The sequence below is a fragment of the Xenopus laevis genome, chromosome 4S (assembly GCF_017654675.1).
Source record: "Xenopus laevis strain J_2021 chromosome 4S, Xenopus_laevis_v10.1, whole genome shotgun sequence".
NCBI lineage: Eukaryota > Metazoa > Chordata > Amphibia > Anura > Pipidae > Xenopus > Xenopus laevis.
This window is the reverse complement of record NC_054378.1, coordinates 110999844-111024638: the sequence shown is the minus strand read 5'-3', so window position 1 is coordinate 111024638 and position 24795 is coordinate 110999844. Positions and strand designations below refer to the sequence as shown.

Genomic DNA, 24795 nt, shown 5'->3' with positions numbered 1-24795 from the left:
AGCCCTTCCCCCTCCTCCGTGAAAAAGTAATATCCCCATCCAGGCCAGAAATGTGCCTGTCCTTCCTAAAAAATTAGAATTTACCAGTGATATTGAGTTCTGTTCACCTTTAAAGTGAAGCCGCTTAAAGTCAAGGGATGCCCTCATATCCATTGGAAAGATCTACTGTTCAATAAATTAGCAAAGAGTTTATTGTAGTGGTCCCTTAGAAATATATATATTTGCCATGTTCATTTTTTCAAATACTTAACATCAAAACACATGTATCTTTAGCCCTAAACCATCTAGAAGCCATTACTTGTACAGAGGTAGATATTGCAGTGCCCTTATTTCTTCTGGCTGATTTTGTTTAGCTTTCCACTCTCCATTCTTTTTCTCCAGCTCTGTTTGTTTTCTGCACTAAGAGTCGTAGAGCTGAGCGCTATTGGCAGAAAACTCTAGTTCAGATGGAGGAGATGGAATCTCAGATCCGAGATGAAATACGGAAAGGTAAGAGGTCTTCCAGAATGGGTTTATGGGTATAAGCATCACTGGAGAGAAGGGATTTTCCACTGATGAAAGAATAGCTTTTTATGATAATTGCAGTATATTTATCTGCTGCTTTTCTAGAAGATATAAATAATAATTAGAAGATAATATCTTTCTTTATTACAGAGGAACTGGTCCATAGTTATAAGTCTTTGCAAGATCATTCAGCCATGAGAAAATTGTTTAACTGATGGATTTCAACCTTAATTATTTACTGTTATTTTAAGGGATTTCTCTATTTTACAAATCTTAAGCTTATGATTGAGTGAGACATGCCGATAGTTGTGCGGATTATGTTTATCGTCTGTCTTGTTTTTAGGATTTGCTGAGCTACAGACAGACATGACAGACCTAACTAAGGAATTAAATCGCAGTCAGGGAATCCCCTTCCTGGAATACAAGCATTTTGTCACACGCACCTTCTTTCCAAAGGTAAGGCTGATGCACCTACCAAGATACTCAGCAAAATTATTTAATGGACTTAAATATCACCTTATCTCTCTTTTGCCATCTGACTGCACCAGCTTGAAGAAATATCACTTGCAATGTGTTGTTATGGGACAGACTGGTGCCCCACTTGAATCTCAGGCATTTATTGATCTACAATAGTAATCTGGCTGCAAGTGTTACTGTTTGATTTTCAGTGAAAATATAAATGATTCAATAACACTGCCTGTTGATTGAGATAGCTGGTGATGGGTCTCAGTGCAATGGGAACTGGGGCAATTTCAGTTGCTTTGTCTGGCTAGCTTTTTAGTAGCCCTGGAAGCTGTGCCAAAACATTCAAAAATGACTCCTGCCCCATTGATTTGTCATCAGAAAATAAAGCAGTCTGTGGTTCCAAGAAACGGCCGTCAAAAGTTCTTGTATAAGCACTTTCAGTTGATTCACATGAAAGCAATGGTGACAGTTTTGACTCTTTTGCCTTGCGTGATTGGGCTACTAAAAAATCCTAGAGCAAAAAGCTCAGCATTACCCAATATGTGACAGATGTCCAGATGAGCAAATTTTGATGTCAAAAATAACATTCTACAGAGGAAGTAATACTAACAAACAAAGTGAGTGCTCACTGTTGAGTCACTTTGTAATTCTGCTGAATTGTCCAGTACTCATTTCCCACTAAAATGGAGAAATAGCAGGATGCCTTAATTTGCGAGACTCCAGTCTGTGTGTAGCTTTATGCTCTGCACTAATTTTTTAGTTGCTCTTTTTCCAACATAGTTTCTATGCTAAGAATCTTACATAGGACAAAGGGTGAGCAGAATGTTTATCTGCTGCTGGCTACTTGTTGCTCATTTCTTTAATAAAGGGCCATCTTTTCTGGTGGTGGGGCTGGGGAAGACAGACTATGTGAGGGCTTGTTATGGCCCTTCAGGAGTTCTTGAACTTCAAATTCCTACAGCACCTGGCAGCCTTCAGCTGTTGCTTCTGTGATATCTAGCACTGCTGTCTCAGTCTTTTTCTACTCTATATCCCACAAACTTAATTAACCAACAACTGCAGCTTTGCCGGTATCTGGACAGTTGCCTGTGGTGGCACTCCATGTTAGTTCTGCTCTTATAGACAGCTCTCTGAACTGTATTCTCATCTCAACATGTTTCCTTCAACAAAACCATTAGTTTGGATAATTAAACCCATAGTTAATCATCTATTCACCCCTTTGAGAAGGAAAGGGGCTTTACATTCTGGTAGTTCCATAGGTCATGAATGTGCACTTTGGCTATGTATGTATTTGGCCAAGTTGCACATATATCTGTTTTGTGATGTTTACATATCGGAGGGCTTGGACCATATCATACCAGCATATATGAGTCTATCCAAGTAATTGCTTATTTCAATGTAATTCTGAATTGAGGAGAAGGGTGTCTGGCTGGGTGAGGGCCTTCAAATCAGAAGCATATTCTGCTGGAAAAAACAGCCCTTTGGACTTTGGTCTACATTTCAATTTTCTTTCATAGACTAATGAAATTCAGTTGTGGCAACATGGTCTGAAGGACATAATATCTTTATGGTACAAGCAAAATGTCATCTTCAGTGTCTTTTCACAGTGTTCATCTCTGTATGAAGAGCGCTATATCCTGCCCACACAGAACTTTAACACCCAGTTCGGGTTCCAGGTGCCAGAGACACACCCACTACTATGTGAAGAGTGGAAGGTAAGTAGAAAATGAGTCGAGTAGCTTTGTTGGGGAGGCAAGGCTTCAGGTGTAATTTTAAATGCAAAAAAAATCATTGATGTAGCTGTTGTAGAAGATCCCTGTAATGCTAAGTGGCCCTTTAAATCTCCCCTCTCACCAAAACCAGCTTTATGTCTTTCCTAGGGTTGTTATGCCTCAAACTACAGAAGCAAAGTCCAAATAGCCTCTTGATATAAGACTAAACATGCCCAGAGGCATATCGATTGTCTTCCAACTACTACATTTCATAGATACAACTTAAAATGATTAAATACTTCCTTTGTGGAAATGTAGATAACTGTCTATAAGTATACATTTGTATATGGTGTGTAATTTAATTGAAGGGAAGAGATAATCAGGGTCGCCATCAGTGGGTACAGGGGGTATTGCAACAGGTATAGTTACCAGCTTTAACACCCTGGCTCTCCAAATCGTATATTGCTTGACAAAGGGGATCACCCTGAAACGTTGCATCACGCAAATAAAATACAGCAAGGGTTGTCCCTGCTTGCAACTAAGACCTGTGTGCCGGTGGAATTACTTACAGGGGGTATTGCAGTCAGGGGCCCTGTTGTAGAAATGTAAAAGCGCAATTTGTGGGCTGAAAAAGAACGAGTGTTTTGTATGATTGGGGAGAGGCTGGGGCAGATCAGAGACATGGCTGTGTATCATGGGCATTTTTATCATTTTCACCCCCACATACAAACTTAGTATGGGGCTCCTTGATTACTGATGGCAGCTTTGCAAATAATAACGGTAAACACAAGCAAATCAAGAAAGAAAATCAACAAATTTAAAGCACGAGACAAAGATGCTTTTGAGATTTCAGAAGAAAAACAGTGATTGTTTCCCTTTAAGAATTAACAGCCCACTGCAAATGTCTGTGAGGTCACTTATACTTCTAATTACCTCTTCTCCCAGTCGTTTAATGTTTTGTGAACTGTAAATCTCAAATGCTCCTCCTGCTCAAGATCTATAGACACAAAAAAAAGAAAGAACGGGCCATTTGCTTTGGCAGGAGCCCCAAGTGTCTCATATAGTTTCAGGACATAGAACAATGCAATTCTGAAGGAAAACCTAAAAAGCCAGTTCGTAAGGCTAGGGGCACACGGCGCGATTTCGCCGCGATTCTGCGCTAAGCGAGTTGTCGCTGCGTTTTCTAAGCCGAAATAGCTTTGCTAACTTTGGCGCTGGCGTCAATGCAAATCGCGGCGAAATTGCTGCGCTAATTCACACGCGGCGATTCGTTTTCTATTGTCGTCCGAAGTTGCCTCGCTGGGCGTTTCCGGGCGATAGTAGAAAAAGAATCGCCGCGTGTGAATTAGCGCAGCGATTTCGCCGCGATTTGCATTGACGCCAGCGCCAAAGTTAGCAAAGCTATTTCGGCTTAAAAAACGCAGCGACAACTCGCCCAGCGCAGAATCGCGGCGAAATCGCGCCGTGTGCCCCTAGCCTAAAAAAGCAGCCGGTGAGAAGGAAGGAGAATAGACACACAGGAGTATATACTTTGTTTTCTACTGTTACAGACAATGTACTGCTGGAATTTCAGTTTGAAGGAACAATGAAAGAGATCAAAAAACTTCAGTAGTGTTGGTTAGTGGACATCCCCTCACCTTAACCATTAAAATCATGTGAAATATGGAAAAGACTGCCATTGTTAACAACTCGGCAGACAGTTCATTGTGCGTAGGTGTGCAAGATACAGGAATCTGGGTAAAAACTAGAAAGAAATAATGTTTGTTATCCTAGGCAGATGTTGATTTCTTAAGATCTGTATATGGCTGAAATGGTTCAAAATTCTCTCAGGGTTCCATCACGTATCTCGTTATGTTTGATTTTTCAGGTTCCGGAGAACTGCCGGACAAATATGGAGGAAGGAATTACCCTACTGTCCACTCTGCTTAACAACAGGCACTTCCTGATCACGTTCATCCATGCTGTAGAGTTTCAAAAAGACTTTGCTGTCCGAGACAGGTATGGAGTAGGGTCATGTGAAAACTGCACAAAAAGTATTATGCAACAAACTATTTAAGTTATCTACAGATCATGTGAAAAAAAAAAAATATATATATATTTATAAAAGAAACCAAATATTCAGCAATGCACACATCTGCTCCTCTTCCTCTTTTTTAACCACATGTTACATATTATCACCAACTTGACAATATACTCAACTATAACTAGTGTGAGGTAACAACCATAGTGGTGTCCCAAAAGACAATAACTGTAAGACATATGACATTACAGCAACACCATGCCCCAGAATTACAATAAATTTCCTGATGACAGCTAGTAATCTAAAGAAAATCAGAATTATATGATAAAACCACTGTTGTTATTTGCTGACTCTTCTCTTCTTTACAGATGCAACTTGGCTTCTCTGCTCACCATTGCTCTTCACGGGAAGCTGGAGTATTATACAAGTATTATGAAGGATCTTCTGGTGGATCTCATAGACTCTTCAGCCTCCAAAAACCCTAAACTCATGCTGCGTAGGACTGAGTCTGTGGTCGAGAAGATGCTCACCAACTGGATGTCCATCTGTATGTACAGCTGTCTCAGGGTATGGAGATCTATTTTCTTACAAATGAGATACTGTAAAATAAATAATGTGTGCATAAGGTCCAATAATTCTTATCAATCAATCAAAACATTTTTCCAATTATTGGGAAAGTAAATAGCCATTTATTCTAAATCTCACCATAAGTGTCCTTCAAGCTAGTCCTCAGGAAGTTCCAGTCCCTAACTTTGGGAAGCTGTGATGCTGACAGAAAGAATGGCCATACTACAGGCTTTAAATCACCCCATACCAATACTTCTTTGCTTTGACAAGGGTAGTATTTAGCACATAGCATATTTATGTCACTTCTAAATCTGTACACACTTAAACAATTAGCTGGCTGAGGTCTTAAAATTGTAGCTTGGTGGGTCTGTGTGGTATGGGCCACCCATGCTGCATCTCATTGTGTTTTCCTAAACTGGAAGCCAACAAACTCAAATACAGATCAGAGCTTATTGTGTCTACTCTCTTTGACCTTTCACTTGTCTTGCAAAACCGTGCTAAACGGGAAGTGGCAATAATATATAACAAAGGGAATATATAAAAATACTCCACAGGAAGCATAAGGTCTTGAAAAATAAATAAATAAAACCTATAAATCAGATGGAGCAGAATAGTTAGAGAGTGGGATCTGCAGTACTGCTGCCATTGCTTACTCTAACTCCCAGCATACTTTGCCATCTAAACCTGGTAGTGGTAATTTAAGGGGTGGTTCATCTTTAACTTAACTTTTTACATGCTATAGAATGGCTAATTCTAAGCAACTTTTCAATTGGCCTTCATTATTTATTTTTTATAGTTTTGCCTTCTTCTTCTGACTCTTTCCAGCTTTCAAATGGGGGTCACTGACCCCATCTAAAAAAACAGGCTACACATTTATTTTTATTGCTACTTTTTATTACTCCACTTTCTATTCAGGCCTCTCCTATTCATATTCCAGTCTCTTATTCAAATCAATGCATGGTTGCTAGGTTAATTTGGCCCTAGCAACCAGTTTGCTGAAATTGCAAACTGGAGAGCTGCTGAATAAAAAGCTAAATAACTCAGAAACCACAAATAATTAAAACCAATTGCAAATTGTCTCAGAATATCACTCTCTTCTACATCATACTAAAGTTAATTCAAAGGTGAACAACCCCTTTAAGTAATAATCAAAGGACAAGTTGCATACCTGCCCCGGAAACATCAGTACTGAGCATTTAACTTTTATATTGTCGGGTCTGAATTGGCAGGTTAAATTTTAAAATCTACCTGATCCCCAAACCAAATAATATTAATGATACACAGATCAGGTCAGAATCAGTAGGCCCCCATACATGCACTTTTTATCATGTGAGATTATCTGTGTGTATGGCCACCTTTAGTGTGTTGGTGTAAGACTGAATACAAATAAGGGCTCTGTCCTAAAGTGCCTCTTGTATGTCTGAGGTTCATTTAACACCCAGGCGGGCTCTTTCAACGTGACATTACTCAGGCACTGGCTTTGGGTTTAATAAAAATAACATTCGATGTTAAACTGTCTGTGTTCCTCCAGAGAGCAAGTGTGACACCTCTGGGCATGATTCTTTGTGTGTTGACATTATGGAAATATGTACCCCAAAGGTCCTTCAATTTAAAGTGTTCTTAGCCAAGGTCTCCAAGGATTATAACGCACGCAAGCATAGCAGACATTTAGCCCATAACTTCCTCTGGGACTTGGAGCTAATGTCATTCATATTCTTCTCTTGGGAAGTATTTCCATACCATGTGAAATCAAGAGAACACCCATTATATGCCACTCACCAGTTATTTTGTGGGTCCTGGTGCTTCACATCTTACATAAAGTGTCTAGCAATGTGGGCAAGAAAACAAAAGAACAGAACCTGACAGCGATAGACCCCCAGGTTGTCTACCAATGGGTTAGTTATATGCATGTATTTATCTTTAGCGTAGTGTCTGTCCATTCAGACTGCCTAGGATAGCACCTCTTTAGTATTGGTTATCTTAAACCATGATTAAGTGAATTGATGAAAAAAGATGAAACATACAAACACACACACACTATGTATGCAGAAAGGCGGCACTCACAGGGTTTTTTAGTCAAAAATAAAAAATTCTTTATTGATCTCAACGTTTCGATCCCCCACAGGGATCTTCGTCAGGAGTATACAAACAAACAACCAGAGGGCCCCTCCACCCCCACCATTTAAAGCCATGTGTGAGCAAACGGCGCCAAAACCAGCGCACGTGGTTGCTAGGCAACCAGAATTGTTGTCAAAACATCTGTGTAACATATAAAGTAGAAGTGCAGGGTATGAAGGACATAGAGGACACAAGACAAAGAGAAATAGAGCATAATAGTTCCTAACCGTATCCAAAACGGTCACACCGTGCCCTTTAAACGCAATATCGTTTCCCTTCATGTACCATCCAATCAGGACTCTCTCCTGGGACGTTCAGTCCAATCCTATTGCAGCAAAGAGGTGGGCGTGCGCATCCGTGCGCATCTGGCTTCAGTATGCCGTTCTGTTGTTATGGTCCCGTTGCCTAGATACCCTTTGCCTGCAGGGAAACCGAGCGCCGGTAGTGACAGCCTGCGCAGCTCCCTGTGCTAGCCGACACCACTTACAGCGCTGGATCCTTAGTCGCAGGATTGACAGCTACGGCTGTCTTACCGGTAGGGCTTGTGAGCAGGGACGTATAGGGCATAATCCCACGAGGCAAGTAGCAGTAAACATTAGTTTAATATAGAAACGGCATACTTCGGTCAAAAACCCACTTATGATGACCTCGCTCGCAATCATAAGTGGGTTTTTGACCGAAGTATGCCGTTTCTATATTAAACTAATGTTTACTGCTACTTGCCTCGTGGGATTATGCCCTATACGTCCCTGCTCACAAGCCCTACCGGTAAGACAGCCGTAGCTGTCAATCCTGCGACTAAGGATCCAGCGCTGTAAGTGGTGTCGGCTAGCACAGGGAGCTGCGCAGGCTGTCACTACCGGCACTCGGTTTCCCTGCAGGCAAAGGGTATCTAGGCAACGGGACCATAACAACAGAACGGCATACTGAAGCCAGATGCGCACGGATGCGCACGCCCACCTCTTTGCTGCAATAGGATTGGACTGAACGTCCCAGGCGAGAGTCCTGATTGGATGGCACATGAAGGGAAACGATATGGCGTTTAAAGGGCACGGTGTGACCGTTTTGGATACGGTTAGGAACTATTATGCTCTATTTCTCTTTGTCTTGTGTCCTCTATGTCCTTCATACCCTGCACTTCTACTTTATATGTTACACAGATGTTTTGACAACAATTCTGGTTGCCTAGCAACCACGTGCGCTGGTTTTGGCGCCGTTTGCTCACACATGGCTTTAAATGGTGGGGGTGGAGGGGCCCTCTGGTTGTTTGTTTGTATACTCCTGACGAAGATCCCTGTGGGGGATCGAAACGTTGAGATCAATAAAGAATTTTTTATTTTTGACTAAAAAACCCTGTGAGTGCCGCCTTTCTGCATACATGTACATACCTAACTCGGCAGGCACCCAGGTATGTACCGAAGTAAACGGTGTGCACCTTGTGGTCTATGAATATATATATATCTATATATATATATATATATATATATATATATATATATATATATATATATATATATATTGTTCTGCATACTTGAACTTTTTACTAGCTTTCCCACACATATATCAAACTGCGAGGTCACCCATTCCGATTAGAAGAAAGGAGATTCCGAACGTCTTAATATTCAGAAGGAGTTTTTTACAGTGAGAGCTGTGAAGATGTGGAATTCTCTCCCTGAATCAGTGGTACAGGCTGATACATTAGATAGCTTTAAGAAGGGGGTTGGATGGTGTTTAGCAAGTGAGGGAATACAGGGTTATGGGAGATAGCTCATAGTACAAGTTGATCCAGGGACTGGTCCCATTGCCATTTTGGAGTCAGGAAGGAATTGTTTCCCCCTCTGAGGCAAATTGGAGAGGCTTCAGATGGGGTGTTTTGCCTTCCTCTGGATCAACGGGCAGTTAGGCAGGTTAAAATAGAGTTAAAAGGTTGACCTTGATGGACATGTTAACATACCTTACTATGTTACTATGCTTCTTGAAGGGTCAATTTACTTAAACAGGTCATTAAGTGAATTTGCTGTGCTACATTGGGAATGACCTTGTGTGTTATTGCACAGGATTGGTTCAAAAAGCCATAGAGTCATTCAATCTCTGTGCAGCAAAATTATCAGTCAGACGTGGCCAATTTCTCCTTTCCTTGAGTCAGAGACTTTACAAGTGAGGGGTCAGTGGTCACGCTGTGATACCAGTGAACCCATTAATGGCGTGCTCAGTTAAAAGAGGCATCAGAAAGGGGCCTGAGGTGGATTAGCTCTGTCACTTGGGCTCTGAAAACAAATACGGATTTAATTAGGCTTGTGACAGACGATCCAAAATGGAAAGAAAGGCGGGTGGGAGGGGGGATTCGGCTTCAATAACACATTTTCCATCCACGGCATTTAGGAAAACACAGACAGCTAGTGTTGGATCCATCCCATTCACTGTTTAATACATTGTTACAGGGTATTGTTCTACACATGTCGTCATGGGTTGCTATTCCTGTCCTCTTTGTTATGTGTTTCAGGGTAGGACTGAACAAGTCCCCTTAGGAGAAAATGTTGATAAAAAAGTACAAACTGTGTGCCCATCAGCCAGCACTACGGCAGTTGCACCATTCTGAAATGGGCCCAAATATTATGTAATGGTTGGTAGATTATTTTCAATGCCAATTCAATCATGAGGCAAAGTGCAACTCCCAGTATTTGGCTGTTCTGGGCAACTGGAGAGTTACAGGTTGAATCTGAGTTACAGTAGTTTTTGCAGGGCATGGGGTCTACTGTCATCGTTTTCCCCTCTACCTCCCCCCCCCCCCAAAGCCTTAATACCTTTCTTTGTACTATGCATTATCCTTATATAACATGGAATAGCAGCAGGCATTTTCAACATTAAGGTTGCTCTTCTATTCATAATCTTGTAGGATGTCTCAGCAATCAAGCAGCTCCTGCTGTTACTGTTTTCTAAAAGAATAGAGGGGGCATATTAAACCAGGGAAGTGATTTTGAGGATACCTCAATACATGTATCTGGTATTACTTAGAAGACATTGTGACTATTAATGTGGCTTTTTATGGAAACAATGTGCAGTTTGGCACCAGCGCAAAACTCATAGCAGCCAATCAAACATTTGCTTTTCAACGTGTAGTCCAAAGATGTTTACCTATTGGGTTACCTTGCAAGGTTAAACTTTCCCAGTGTTTGGAAGTGAGCTCCCAATGAAAACAACATGGATGATGGTGTGGGCATTCAAGTGCCGTTTGCTGTGCATGGAAACAAAAAATCAGTAACAGTAAATTGCTGGGTTACCTGTCTTTTCAGGAAACAGTGGGAGAGCCATTTTTCTTACTGCTCTGTGCTATAAAGCAGCAAATCAATAAAGGATCCATTGACGCCATCACTGGGAAAGCGAGATACACACTGAATGAGGAGTGGCTGCTCAGAGAGAACATTGAGGCCAAGGCTATGGTGAGTAGGGATGAATGTGCAATCTCTTTACTGAGCACCCCATGGACGGGAAAGTACCCAAAGTTGTGGTGCAAGCTACACAGAAGGTATGTTTGAATTGTTGGAGAAATTAGCATTAGGGGGAAGTAGCAATGGTGTTAATAAGTCCCCCACAGACAAAATGTTTCTAGGGGAGGGGAGCAGGGTCTTGAGGGGCCTTGTCTGTCCATTGAATTAAACTGATCAGATAGAAGGGCTACGGCAAGCAAGGGAACCACTAGACACTCATGGCTTAGGTGCCTAAGTTGGTGCTAAGTGGGGGGAGAGCTGAAGACCTGCAAAAAGAAAAACAAGGCCAGAGGGCATTTGGCAACTTAGAGACTTCACAGGCCTTCTACTAACTGGAAACACTTCTACATTTTCAGATATTTGATGCAACTATTGTATACATTCTTGGACAGTTTCCAAAACAAAATGCCAGTAATTATTTTCTTTATAATTTAGAACAGATTGAGTGTTTCACCCATAGAACTGAGGTTTTATCATATGTTTTGTGCATTTAGAAACTGCAGAAAAAGCAACAGCCAAAGGGTTAAGTTACTCAATTGCCCTTTAGGTATCTTGCACATATGGAAACCTGTCTCGGCCTGGTATAAGCCATGCACTTTTCATAGTGTGTATATTATTTTATGTTACACCAGTTTTGTTGGATATTCCCTGTGATGAATCCAACTTTTATAAATGGAAACTGTAACACAAAAAAAAGAGTGTGTTGTGTAATATGTAGTCTATAAAGTAACCTTACATATGCTTGTTATAAATATATCCTTTTAAAATCACTACTATATTTTATTTGAATTGAAATTGAAAATATACAGAGTCAGTCATACAAGTAGCACTTCTATTAACGTATCCTAAAGAAGAATCCACAGGTATCTGAGACATCTTGTACTTGACTTCTCAATATAATATGTGAGCTGAACTAGCTATTTATGGTGACCCTTCAGTCATTTCAAATTGGAAGATCAAGGGCAGAGTTGACCTGTTGGATATATTCAACTTAGCGCAGTGTGCTTCAGTAGGGAAGCACCCCAGACACAAGAAGGGTATAACTTTATGCCCCATCCGTTTCCTTCTCAGAGGGATTAGAAAGATGAAGGCTCGGGGCCCCAGGAGAGCTATGATTTATGGCTCACATCTAGAAAGGAAGAAGGGGCAAAGGTGGGAGGGAAGGATGCTCATTTCCTATGAGGGATTTAAAGAATAGAGCACAGCTTTGGGGTGTAACCAGAGAGCCCACTACTCAGGGAGGGGCCATGCAATTGAAATGCTTGCAGCCTTATGTCTGGCAAACACACACACTTGTAAACAGACCCAGCATAGGATCAGATATGATCTGTTTATCGCTTCCTCTGCTACAAGACACAGCAGATCATTTGGTACCATTTATATTCTTTGTGTGGCAGATGCATTTCAACCGGCACTGTAATTAACGAGGCCATTAGACTTGCTAAATAAAAGAACCCCAGTGGCAGGAGTGGGTATTAAAGTATCCAAGGGCACTTCTGTCTTTTCCTTGTGGTTACTGTGGTTCTACCAAGGGGATCATATGACTGGCGCCATAGAGTCTTACTGACACCATCTTGCCTTATTACATACACTGTAAGGCACCTTAGCAGCCCTCATCCCTTAATGGAGTACAGGATATCCACGCAATGCCTACAGTTAAATCCCCTTGCCCTATACCCAGTTATTATACACACTGTCCCCTTGTTTGTTAAATTATTGAAAGACCCCTATTTGTTATAACAAGTGTAAAGTACTGGCTCTATATAGCTAACTGATGATGTTGACGACAATTCTATATGTTCAGCCCCCCCCAGCTTCACCCCCATGTAGAAAAGATATTTCCCTTGTGTCCTTTCTGTACCCACAAAAACGAGGAACTCCTGCCCCACACACCCTTGATGACAACTCCATGTATTGGTTTAATTGGAATGTGCTTTTATTTGTCTTAATAAAGACGTGTCACTGACTAATCTGTCTTCTAATTGTGGCTGGAAATTCCTTTGGAGCTCTCTGCTCTTCTGACCTCTCAGTGTCAGCTTAGATCATACCAGCTCCCTCGAACGTTCCCTAAGTGTAGGCAATAATTGGCTGCCATATTGATTGAACGTGGAAATGGATATACACAGTGGTGATTTCAGGTTCAATAGAACATGCACAGACATACATCACACAGAAACCAAGAAATCATCTCCATGTGGCGGTGGGGAGCTGCTTTTATTACCATGGCAGGCTGTGGGCAGGGTCCAGCTATGGTTTTATTTGCAATACTGTCATAATGTTCTGTGTCCTGATCCAGAATATTGATATATTACATTGCCATTTGCCTGCTTAAATATAAATAGTAGCTCGTTGCCTGCTTAAATATAAATAGTAGCTCCTGCTTTGCTTGATTAAACAGCAACATTTTCCTTAGACATCATTATGGCAAGCCGTCTACTCATGACCACTTGGGATGCAATTGCTTTGGCTTCTGCGGGGAAATCTTTTACCAAATCAAGCAATCTGATACTAATATATACAAATATACCCGGGGGATGGCCAAGTGAAAGCTATGCACTAATGATTTCCTCTATTTGTATGTGAAAATGAGTGGAAGATAACCCTTGTTTATACATTAGAGCCTTCCCCTATTATATTTGGTGTAAGTGCCAGGCATCCTGAGAGGCGAAAGTAAGGAGGTCCCTGCCCCGGAGTGTTTGGGTTGCTAATTGCTTTAAGCTTGGGCATGGCCAATTGCTAGAAGGAGCTTTCTCCAGAATACACTATAGATTCAGTGCTTGTGGAACAAGATGTGAGATTTGTAGTTTCTCATCTCTTTCTTGATGAATTTCGAAGGACTGGTGACTGAATCAAATAGTGTAAACTGAGTATAAATTCAGAGAAGCAAGTTAAAGTGAAAGGTAAACCTTACAGGCAACTGTATGATGTATGGCACTGTTTTATAAATTAACTGTATTTAGGGTTGCCACCTTTTCTGGAAAAAAATACCGACCTTCATATATATTTGACACATGGCCACTCATGTGGAATCCATTCATTTGGTTCTTGGGACATTCAGTTGGATACCACACAGTATCAGATGCCTACAAGCACCAGACGAGCAAGCAGATAGCATTAAAGAATACAGTAGAACCTCAATTTTACATCCCTCGATTTTAAGTTTCCCCTTATTTTCCATTGTTATTTTGTGGTCCTACCTATATATTATGCATAATGCATTTCCCTTGATTGACACCATTTTTTTCTGGTTACCTGAAAAATGTAAAATGGGGGGTTATGCTGTATTCTCTAAAAAATATTCTCTACAAATACATCACATATATCAGTGAAAGCAGGTAGATACTGTACATTCGACAGACCAAATTGTGGGGAAAAATCATAAGCTGAGAATAACTGCTTATTTCATGTGAATACCAGCTATCAGTTTGTTACACAGTCTGGTGTGTCTCTTGCTTGCAGAACGTCAATGTGTCTTTCCAAGGCTGTTGCATGGACTCCCTGAGCGTGCGTGTGTTGGACACAGACTCCGTAAGCCAGTGCAAGGAGAAGATCCTGGAGGCTTTCTGCAAGAATCTGCCCTACTCACAGTGGCCTAGAGTAGAGGATGTGGATTTGGGTGAGTGTCCAATATAATGACATTGCATCACAACAAGGATTTGGCCTGGGGTTCATTATACAGTGCCTAAATATTTCTATAATATATGAAAATGCAGATGGAGAGTACTATTATTTATTTTTTCAGGTTTTGAACTGCACCCTGTTATTGATGGTTAAGAATATTTTAGTTTAATTTAGGTGGTATTTGTAGAATACGTAAATAGAACCCACTGAAACTTATTTCTGCCTATTCTATGAATAATTATTAGGATAGTTATTTTGTTTTTACACTTACTGCATCCTCCCTTAAATCAGCTCTTTAATGTATTTGTCTCTGGTTTACAGATTAAACGAAAATCTACCATGCAGGGGTTATTTTTGCACTGTTAATCTGATAAACTACCTTCTCATACCACAAGAATTTTTTACAAGAAAATTCAATTTCTTACAAGAACATGAAACGTATACCTGTGGCATTAAGATATAACAAACACTTAGTGGTGTCAGTTACCCAGAATCACAACTTACTGCCTCTTCTTCCCAACAGAATGGTTTGCCTCCAGCTCAAAGAGTTATATTCTGCGAAACCTTGATGACTCATCCCTCATGGAAGATGGGAAGAAGAAGCTGAATACATTAGCACACTACAAGGTACATCATGACGGCCACTGACTGGGTGTTGAGGCTCATTAGGAGAGGGAGGGTTACCCTGTGTTATAGATATCTTAGGATATGTCTGTATATGTATTAATTAAATCTGAGTCTCTCTCCAGGTCTGTGATGCAGCCTCCTTGGCTATGAGCCTGAAGGACAAACGAGATGACACCTTGGGCAGAGGTGAGAACATTTGTTTCATACTGAGCATTGTATAGTAAAATCAAAGGAAATTAAATTGGGCAAATGTTTGTTACTGTACATGTAAACCACATTCAAAAGCAGAACGTGTTGGGAAGCCACGTGTAGATAGAAGATTGTTAAAGTGGACCTGTCACCCAGATGTAAAAAGTTTAATAATAAAAGTCCTTCACAAATTAATCATGAAACCCAAATACATTTTTACATTAAAACATCCCATCCCTAAATGCATTTAAAGATTTCAGCTGTCAATCATATATTGCCTGCCCCTCCTCTATGCCTTAGGCATAGAAGGCAGGAAATTACTTTCACTTTTCATTTCTCCATTTTGCATTTCCTACATGTCACTGCCCTCCTCACATTCCTCCTCCCTGCTCACAGTCCATAATTGTGTAGCTAGTAGGCATGGGCATCTAGTCTCCCATTCTGGCACATAAACAAGGTTCTAAAGGTGTTACAAAGCTTATCTCAATAACAGTGTCAATGTCTGCTGTCTCCTTGCTGTGGTTGTGAATTCCGAGGCAGGTGGCAACAAAGATTTAAAAAATTGATATAATGTAAGAAAAGTTTATTCTGTTTAACAAACACAATAGATAAGAATTAGGAATTATTTCTTAGGGTAACAGGTCCCCTTTAAGGCTTCTAGATAAGGGTTTTGGTTGGCTGCATAAATACAGCCAAGACACAATTATATCAAAGATATGTGTCCCCAGGCTTTTTCATTGGTAAAAAAATATAATTTTATTTAACGTTGTATAAAAAATTTTGATACATACTGACCCCACACGGTCCACCTTACGCGTTTCGTACCCACCGGTACTTAGTCATAGGTGTCTTGCATAAATACAGCCAGTCTTGGAAACCTGTTTGGCAGCACATGTGTCTTTGTGCCATCAAAATAATCAGCTGCATTGCATACCTACTTTGAAGCTGTTGGGAGCAACAACAGTGCTGGTACCAAGTACCACAATGCTCTTGAGCCACTGGAGGAGCTGAAGGAGCTGTCACCTGCATCCAACTTAGGGTCTACAGCAGGAGTCCCCAACCTTTTTTTACCCGTTTGGCTTCTGGCAGATATTATTTGACTTGTATTGTTTTGCTAATTTATGATGATAAATAAGCTTTTACATATATATTACTATATTATTATTAAGGCTACAGCATGCCATCAAGCATCAAAGACAGATTGCTTAACCTCTAAACCAGTTATTTTTTTAGTGCAAACTCCCCTTTGAGGTCCAACATAAGGTCAGGGCCCCTTTAACTTAAAACAAGGTTACAGATATCTAAATAAAATGAGGTGTCAGCCAGAGTCAGCCATACTGTCAAAAATATGTAGAACGTAGAATATCAAATGAAACATTCATTACTGTTAAATTAACTTCACAGTGGCTCATCACAGATTCTTTTTTATTGTTCTTACAGTGAAGGATTTGGACACCGAGAAGTATTTTCATTTAGTAAGTGAAACTTTTATTTTCTTTAAAAGAGAAGCTGTCATTTATTTAAAGTAGTGGGAAATATTAGAGCAATATTGCCTCAATGTACAGCAAAGATAATAATTTAGAGGTACAAAGGATAAAGCAATGAGCAGCAAGCACAGCAATGCAGGGGGATAGCATGCCTGCCCAAATAATGTCCTCCAGCTTAGAGGGCAAAGGATTATTCTTCACAAATACATAAGGGCATCAGGAAACAGAAGCACCCAGCCTGGAACAATGGGCCTCTGTGTTGTTAAACTTGCTCTTGACTGTACTGCAGCAACCATAAAAATTCACTGGCATAGTGATTAGTAAATAGAAATGACAGCAACAGCTTGTAGTTTACCATTATGTGTTTTGTATGGAATTGTACAAGTGCTGGATATAGGCTCATAGTTTGTTATGTACCTCTAGGGCACAGATGCCAAACTAAGTGCCCTTTAGTATTATGCTCTGCCAATATGGTAGGAATAGTTCACAGATGCGGTAGGTAGTATTGACATCCATATATATATATATATTGAATAAAGTACTCCTCTTATAAGGATATTATAAGTTACCGAGGAGTTGGTGCTTTTATACAGATCATGGAACTCCAAAGTAAATTCTAATATCCTCATATTTTACAACATGGGCAGCAATCTGACCTTTTTCCTCTGTGAAGTAATAAAACGCTTAATGATTTTTAAGACCTGAGAGTGCTCACCACTATTTTTTAAAACCATTAGACGGGGGTGCAATGAGGCTGTGACCACAAAATACATATAGACAAATACAAGAGTCCTCTGCACTCAACCCATTATCAATATATTTAAGACAGAGACATTTTGTGCATACTGCTACTAAAAAATGCCTTACCCTTTAAACAACACAGGGATTGTTTGTCCATATATTGCAATATATTTAAGCTGGCCAACTACGTCAAAGTCATCCCATATCTGGCCAGTCCTACGCTTAATTTTCATCTGATTCATTAAGAATTCAATTGCTTAATTATACATTTTACAAAGGGACTAAGTTTTACCTGCAAATTACTAGCTGCTTTCAAAGTCCCAAACTTGGCTGCCCATTTATTAGACACCAGTGGGATCACCTGACTATAGCTGGGAGGGGTGGGAGCTACAACATGGAGCTGGTCACTGCTCCTGTATAACTATAACAAACAGGGGAAAGTTGTGCTCACCACTAATTTTTAAAACCATTAGGCGGGGGTGCAATGAGGGTGTGACCACAAAATACATATAGTCAACTACAAGAGGTCCTCTGCACTCAACCCATTATCAATATATTTAAGACAGAGACATTTTGTGCATACTGCTACTAAAAAATGCCTTACCCTTTAAACAACACAGGGATTGTTTGTCCATATATTTACCTGCAGGTAAAACTTATTCCCTTTGTAAAATGTATAATTAAGCAATTGAATTCTTAATGAATCAGATGAAAATTAAGCGTAGGACTGGCCAGATATGGGATGACTTTGACGTAGTTGGCCAGCTTAAATATATTGCAATATATGGACAAACAATCCCTGTGTTGTTTAAAGGGTAAGGCATTTTTTAGTAGCAGTATGCACAAAATGTCTCTGTCTTAAATATATTGATAATGGGTTGAGTGCAGAGGAATCTTGTAGTTGACTATATGTATTTTGTGGTCACACCCTCATTGCACCCCCGCCTAATGGTTTTAAAAAATAGTGGTGAGCACAAATTTCCCTTGTTTTTTATATATATATATATATATATATATATATATATATATATATATATATATATATATATATATATATATATATATATTTATAATTAACATGGGGGCAGAACAATAATTGCCAGATTAGTTATAAACATCACAGTCCCTTTCTCAGTTTCTGCTGGGACCTCTGTACTATAGGGAAGGACCCAACAAGGTCAAATAACAAGCATAATTTAAGGGGCAGATTTAAAGGTTCAAATTGTAAAATAGAATTTTCGAGTTGGATTTTTGGTCAAAACTCACAAATTCGAGTTGGGAATAATCCAAACTCGACTTTGAGATTTATCATACCTTGACCCTGGAAACAACTCGAATTTGACTATTCGCCACCTAAAACCTGCCGAGTACATGTAGAAGTCAATGGCAGAGGTACAGTGACCCATTTGAAGATGTTAATAGCCTTCCTGACATTCGAGTTTTTGTTCAAATTTGATTTCAGTTTGATTCGAGTTTTCGGGTCGGTAATATTAGTTTGAGTTTTAGACGTTCAAGTTTTTTCATAAACAACCTCCCATTCGAGTTGTGAGTATATTCAAATATATTAGAGTAAAAAAATTCAGATAGATTCTAAATTCGACCATTAATAAATCTGCCCCTAAATGTTTTCAGAATGAAAAGAGCAACAAAATGAAGAGAAGTAAATGGTTGAGAGGGGGTCTGTGTCTTCTTTGTGTGAGATTTATGCGGGGCTCATGCATGGTACATTTGTGCAGGTATAAGGAGCACCATGGTTTCATAGAGCATTAGGGGACAAATAGCTACACCTCTCATCTTCCTGGAACATTTCCATATCAGACTTTAATGCAGCTGTTCCTACCTTTCACTCTCACATATTGAGCTGCGTGTGAGAAACACATGCATTAAGCTGGCCATAGACGCAAAGATCCGATCGTATGAATCATCAATTCGTACGATTTTCGGGCTGTGTGTGGAGAGTCCTGATATTTTTCGTCCCATGGAGATCGGACAGGTTAAAAGATTACTGTCGACTGCCAATAATATCTCTGCAGGTATTGCCGATCGGACTATTTTCAGAGGGAGACTGTCACCAGCTTTGTGGGACATAAACTTTCATACAATTGCTTTCAGGGGCAGAACATCGTTGATCTGTTCTTTTACTACTTTATTTAAACTGATGGTTAGTGGCAGGTCGGGAGATGGGGAAGTCCGATCGTTCTAATCCTTTGCGTCTATGGCCAGCTTTAACTGTTTGGAAAAAGTCAAGCTCGGCAGCAGTCAGGCACATCAGTCAGTGATACATTTGACTCAGAGACAATAGAAATCCCTGTGAAAACACGGGGCCCATTTACTTAGCTCGAGTGAACGAATAGAATAAAAAAAACTTCGAATTTCGAATGTTTTTTTTGGCTACTTCGATCATCGAATGGGCTACTTTGACCTTCGACTTCAACTTCGAATCAAACGATTCGAACTAAAAATTGTTCGTCTATTCGACCATTCGATAGTCGAAGTACTGCCTCTTTAAAAAAAAAACTTCGACCCCCTAGTTCACCACCTAAAACCTACCGAAGTCAATGTTAGCCTATGGGGAAGGTCCCCATTTTTCTTTTGGTCGAAGAAAAATCGTTCGACCGATGGATTCAAATCCTTCGAATCGAACAAATCGAATTGCGGCAAATTTAACTTCGACAGTCGAATATCGAGGGTTAATTAACCCTCGATATTCGACCATAAGTAAATCTGCCCCCTAGGATACATTCTCATGGCTGTTACTGCAGGTAACAGCAAAAACATATACATTTATTTATAGAAATTCATAATCCTAAACAATGGCTCTCAGCATGAGCTCTTGCTGTGCATTGTACCGGAATGTGTTTAATTGGAAGCAGCTTCAGCCACAAAGTCTGATAACATTCCTGCTAGTGCACAGGATTTTCAGGCCATCTGAGGAATTCCAGGTTATTGCATTCTTTGCAGAGCTTTGGTTTCACTCTCTAGATATAGATTGTCTTCACTTGCAGCATTACAGTGCTAACATGGAGGTAACAAGCGTGATGTGTGAATACATTTCCCCTCCTGTGTCCCATCAGGAGACCACAGACTGTCTCAGTGCTTAATTGCAGCCTGGTGTCATTGCAACACATTTCCTCTGGTTGGCTGTGATGAAAGTGCTACAAATTAAAGGCACATGGTAGCAACAGAATGCATTCAGCATTAGTCTATCAAAGAGCCAACATTAACCAGGGTCGTCCAGCCCACGGGCCTTCAAGCACTGTACTACTACCAGTATCTGTTATCGGTTGTTTCTCCTGGCATTTGCTATAGACACTTTCCAAGAGCCATAGAACTTCCTTGGGGGATGTTCCCATGCTACCATGCTAATACGGGTACTGCCTATACAGTCAAGTGCAAAAATTGTCATCCACAATTGTGTCATTCCACAATCACCTTGCCTTCACCTGCTCAGCTGTAGAACTTGGACTTTCCTAAACCCCTAAATAAAGTCTCCGCTGGAAGACAATGCACAATATGAATATACACTTAGAACTAATGTACACCCATCTAAAATGAAGGAGCTTGTAAGACACCATTATCCAACCCGTGGCCCTGCAACTTTTGTTGAACTGTGACCCCCATCATGACCAGGTGTACCATGACCTATATGAAATCCTAAAGTCAAAGGCCAATGGGTTATATAAATTCAAACATTGACTCATATTACTAATGAATATTCTATTTACTTTGTCCAAAACCACCAGTTGCGTACTCTAAAGGGGATCTCCTACTACACTTTCTGCATAATGAAAGAATGTAAATGTAGTCTAATTAAAGAGGAACTCCTCCAAAATGTTTTTCTGCATAATGAAAGAAAATATAATTTCCATTATACGTTAATTAAACATTTCAAAGGTTTCAAGCTTATGACTGAGTACTGAAACACAGGTGTTTGTGGCTGTGCTTTAACTCACCTTGGTTCACTTTTAAGGTTCTCCCTACTGATGACTTAGCAGAAACGAAAAGGTCTCACAGACAAAGCCACAGGAAGAAGGTTCTGCCTGAGATCTACTTGACCCGGCTCCTGTCTACAAAGGTATAAGATATTTTCTGCTCTGTGGCATGTGAAAGTCCATATAGCACATAGCAAGCTTTTCAACTGTCTGAATAGGAAATGGAATATTAAATGGTAAACACTCGAAATCTAAAGGGTACACACGCACAGCTTCTTCTCCAGAGTAGGAAAGACACACAACACTCTGCTCCAGAATGGCAAGGGCAGACATACAGCTTTCTACTCCAGAATGGAAAGGGAACATACATAGCACTCTACTCCAGAATGGGAAGGGCAAACATTCAGCTTACTACTCCAGAATGGAAATGGAACATACACAGCACTCTACTCCAGAATAGGAATGGCATGCATACAGATTGCAGGCTAAGCTGTTTTTCTCTTGGCCTGCAGGGCACGCTACAGAAATTCCTAGACGACCTGTTCAAAGCCATCCTGAGCATCCATGAGGATCGACCCCCACTAGCTATCAAGTACTTCTTTGATTTTCTGGAGGAGCAGGCTGAAAAGCGAGGCATTTCTGACCCGGACACGCTACACATCTGGAAAACAAACAGGTGAGTAAGAGGTGCTCCATGCAGGTGACTGCTACTGGGTATTACCAGGGATAATGTGTGGAATTCTCCTGCCAGGGACACAACAAGGTAAGGTCCTGACAATAATGGATACCTCACTCGGGGTTTAATTTTAAATAATGAAAATCATTGTATAGTTTCCTACCAAGGTATGAGAAGGAGTTAACAGTGGCAAGAATAAACTCATGTACTACAAAACAGCATAGTAAGTTGTCTGTGGCTGCTCCCATACTAACTTCATCTCTTCCAATTCCATTTAATATTCTCATTATACCAATGTAAGTTAATTGCTCATTGGTTGTGATGGGTTATTACACTTGTGCGTATTTGCCACTAAGTTAGTGTGCATTATTTGTTGTCAATCTGCTGAGTATCTATTTCATCCCACAGCCTTCCACTGCGATTCTGGGTGAACATCCTGAAGAACCCTGAGTTTGTGTTCGACATGGAGAAATCTGATCATATGGATGCCTGCCTGTCGGTCATTGCTCAAGCATTCATTGATGCCTGCTCCATCTCTGATATGCAGCTAGGCAAGGTGAGGCTCCCACACCTCTTTCAAACTCATTAGCTAATAGGGTCCATAGGGATTTAGGATATTTAGCATTTTCCTCCTTTAAGAAGCCTGTTGATTGATTTTTCTAACTAGATGAATCATGCTGACAGGCAGATAGGGATAAAGTAGAAGATATACATCCTTTATTTACTTTTTAACCAATTACAATTGGCCTAATAAAAATCTCACTGTGGCTGAAGCTATATTAACATGGTGGTCACAAAATTGCTACATTATACTGTAGTGAATTCAAGTCTTACTAGTGTATGTGGCCCTTCCGTTGGCATGCATCCGGAAACTGGGCAGCCACCTGACTCCATGTATGAGCTTCATTTAAACCTCCACTCTGTTGACTTTCTCAAACATTGTGGATTCTAATTATCTAATGGGCTACCAAGCTTTAATTTCACTTGCACCTAAATGGATTTTAAAGCTAATTCTCTAGATCAGTGATCCCCAACCAGTAGCTCGTGAGTAACATGTTGCTCTCCAACCCCTTTGATGTTGCTCCCAGTGGCCTCAAAGCAGGTGATTATTTTTGATTTCCAGGCTTGGAGGCAAGTTTTAGTTCTATAAAAATCAGGCGTACTGCCAAACAGAGCCTCAATGTAGGTTGACAACCCTCATAGGGGATAGCAAATGACCAATCACAGCCCTTATTTGGCACCCCAAGAACATTTTTGATGCTAGTGTTGCTCCCCAACTCCTTTTACTTCTGAATGTTGCTCACGAGTTTAAAAGGTTGGGGATCCCTGCTCTAGATGTATGGCACATTTTCCTTAGGCTCATCTGAATAATTATCTCTTACAATCTCCATTACACATTGTACAAAGGCAAACATAAAAGGCAATGAGGTTATCATTCCTTTAAGTACACAAAGCTCTCCATACCTAGTGGCACCATCTCAGCTACAGAGCATCTTTCAAGCTAATTCGCTTATCTGAAGGTTAAATGTCTCCCTGACTATCCAGTGGCTCAAAATAAACTTTTCCATATACAATTTTGGCAACCACTGCTGACACTAGGTTAATCATTTCACTGAAGATTGATCCCTTTACCCAGTTTCTCTGTCACTAATTCATTGTTTACATGTACAAAATATTTGGATGGGCAAGGGCTATCCTGGCTTTGCTGCACTTAGATGGCCTTTTGTTGGGCTTAGTCTGCAGCTGGAAATGTTTTGCGGACAAGGGTTCAGTAACCAGCGCTAAGATAACACCAGTGGGGGCAGCTTCCAGAGATAAGAACTCACTCTAAAGTGTGGAACACAGGCAACTTACTTATTTACAATGAGACAGAGAGCAAGAAAAAGAGAGATTATGAAGTGAAGTGGAGGGGGGAAGATACAGAGTAATAGGATATCCAAACACTCTGCTAGTCCAATCCAGTGTAGGAGTGCAACTTTCTCCAATCAGGTCACCACTATCCCGATATAAACACCTTAGAATCTTGGAAATTGAGGAGAGCACTCCAAAAGCATATTAAATGCAGTGAATATTCTTTTATTGCCGACTACCAATACACTATTGGTATTGTATTGGTAGTTGGCAATAAAAGAATATTCACAGCATTTAATATGCCTTTGGAGTGCTCTCCTCAATTTCCAAGATTCTATGGAGGGGGAAAGATAATGAGGAATAAGGTTAAAGTAAGGTAATGAAAGACATACACCGAGGGAGATAATAAAATAGATTCATACAGATTTGTCTTTAGGGGTTCAGCATAAAGCCAACTGCCCAGAGACCTGCCCAACTACATTATGGGGCATTGCAGGTATTGCAGGTCATAACGGAGACAGCAGGGCAACTTGTCAACCTGCAGCTCACAGTTCAATAACTACAATTTTATATGAATTATGGGCCCCACAAATTCTTTTTAGGGCAGAGACACACGTGAAGATTCGAGGATATTTAGTCGCCCAGTGACAAATCGTCTTTTCTTCAGACGACAAATCTCCCCGAAAAGCCTTTCTGCCGGCTAGAATCTAAATCGCAGACGGGATGGCACTCCGAGTGATTCATTTTCCGAAGTCGCCTGAATTTTCTTGTGAGTCAACTTTGGGCGACTTCGGAAA

The 24795-nt window shown here is 40.4% G+C and overlaps 1 protein-coding gene across 1 annotated transcript in view; it reads left to right on the top strand.

The window, feature by feature from the left end:
• The window catches only part of plxnd1.S (plexin D1 S homeolog), a 96296-nt gene that overhangs the window by 68416 nt on the left and 3085 nt on the right, over nt 1-24795 (top strand). The window contains exons 21-33 of the mRNA XM_018261363.2: nt 382-489; nt 848-960; nt 2577-2684; nt 4549-4679; nt 5070-5268; nt 10680-10826; nt 14334-14490; nt 15019-15122; nt 15245-15308; nt 16752-16786; nt 21510-21614; nt 21984-22147; nt 22556-22703. Coding sequence (XP_018116852.1) covers nt 382-489; nt 848-960; nt 2577-2684; nt 4549-4679; nt 5070-5268; nt 10680-10826; nt 14334-14490; nt 15019-15122; nt 15245-15308; nt 16752-16786; nt 21510-21614; nt 21984-22147; nt 22556-22703 — 1583 coding nt within the window. The remainder of the gene's footprint in view (nt 1-381; nt 490-847; nt 961-2576; nt 2685-4548; nt 4680-5069; nt 5269-10679; nt 10827-14333; nt 14491-15018; nt 15123-15244; nt 15309-16751; nt 16787-21509; nt 21615-21983; nt 22148-22555; nt 22704-24795) is intronic.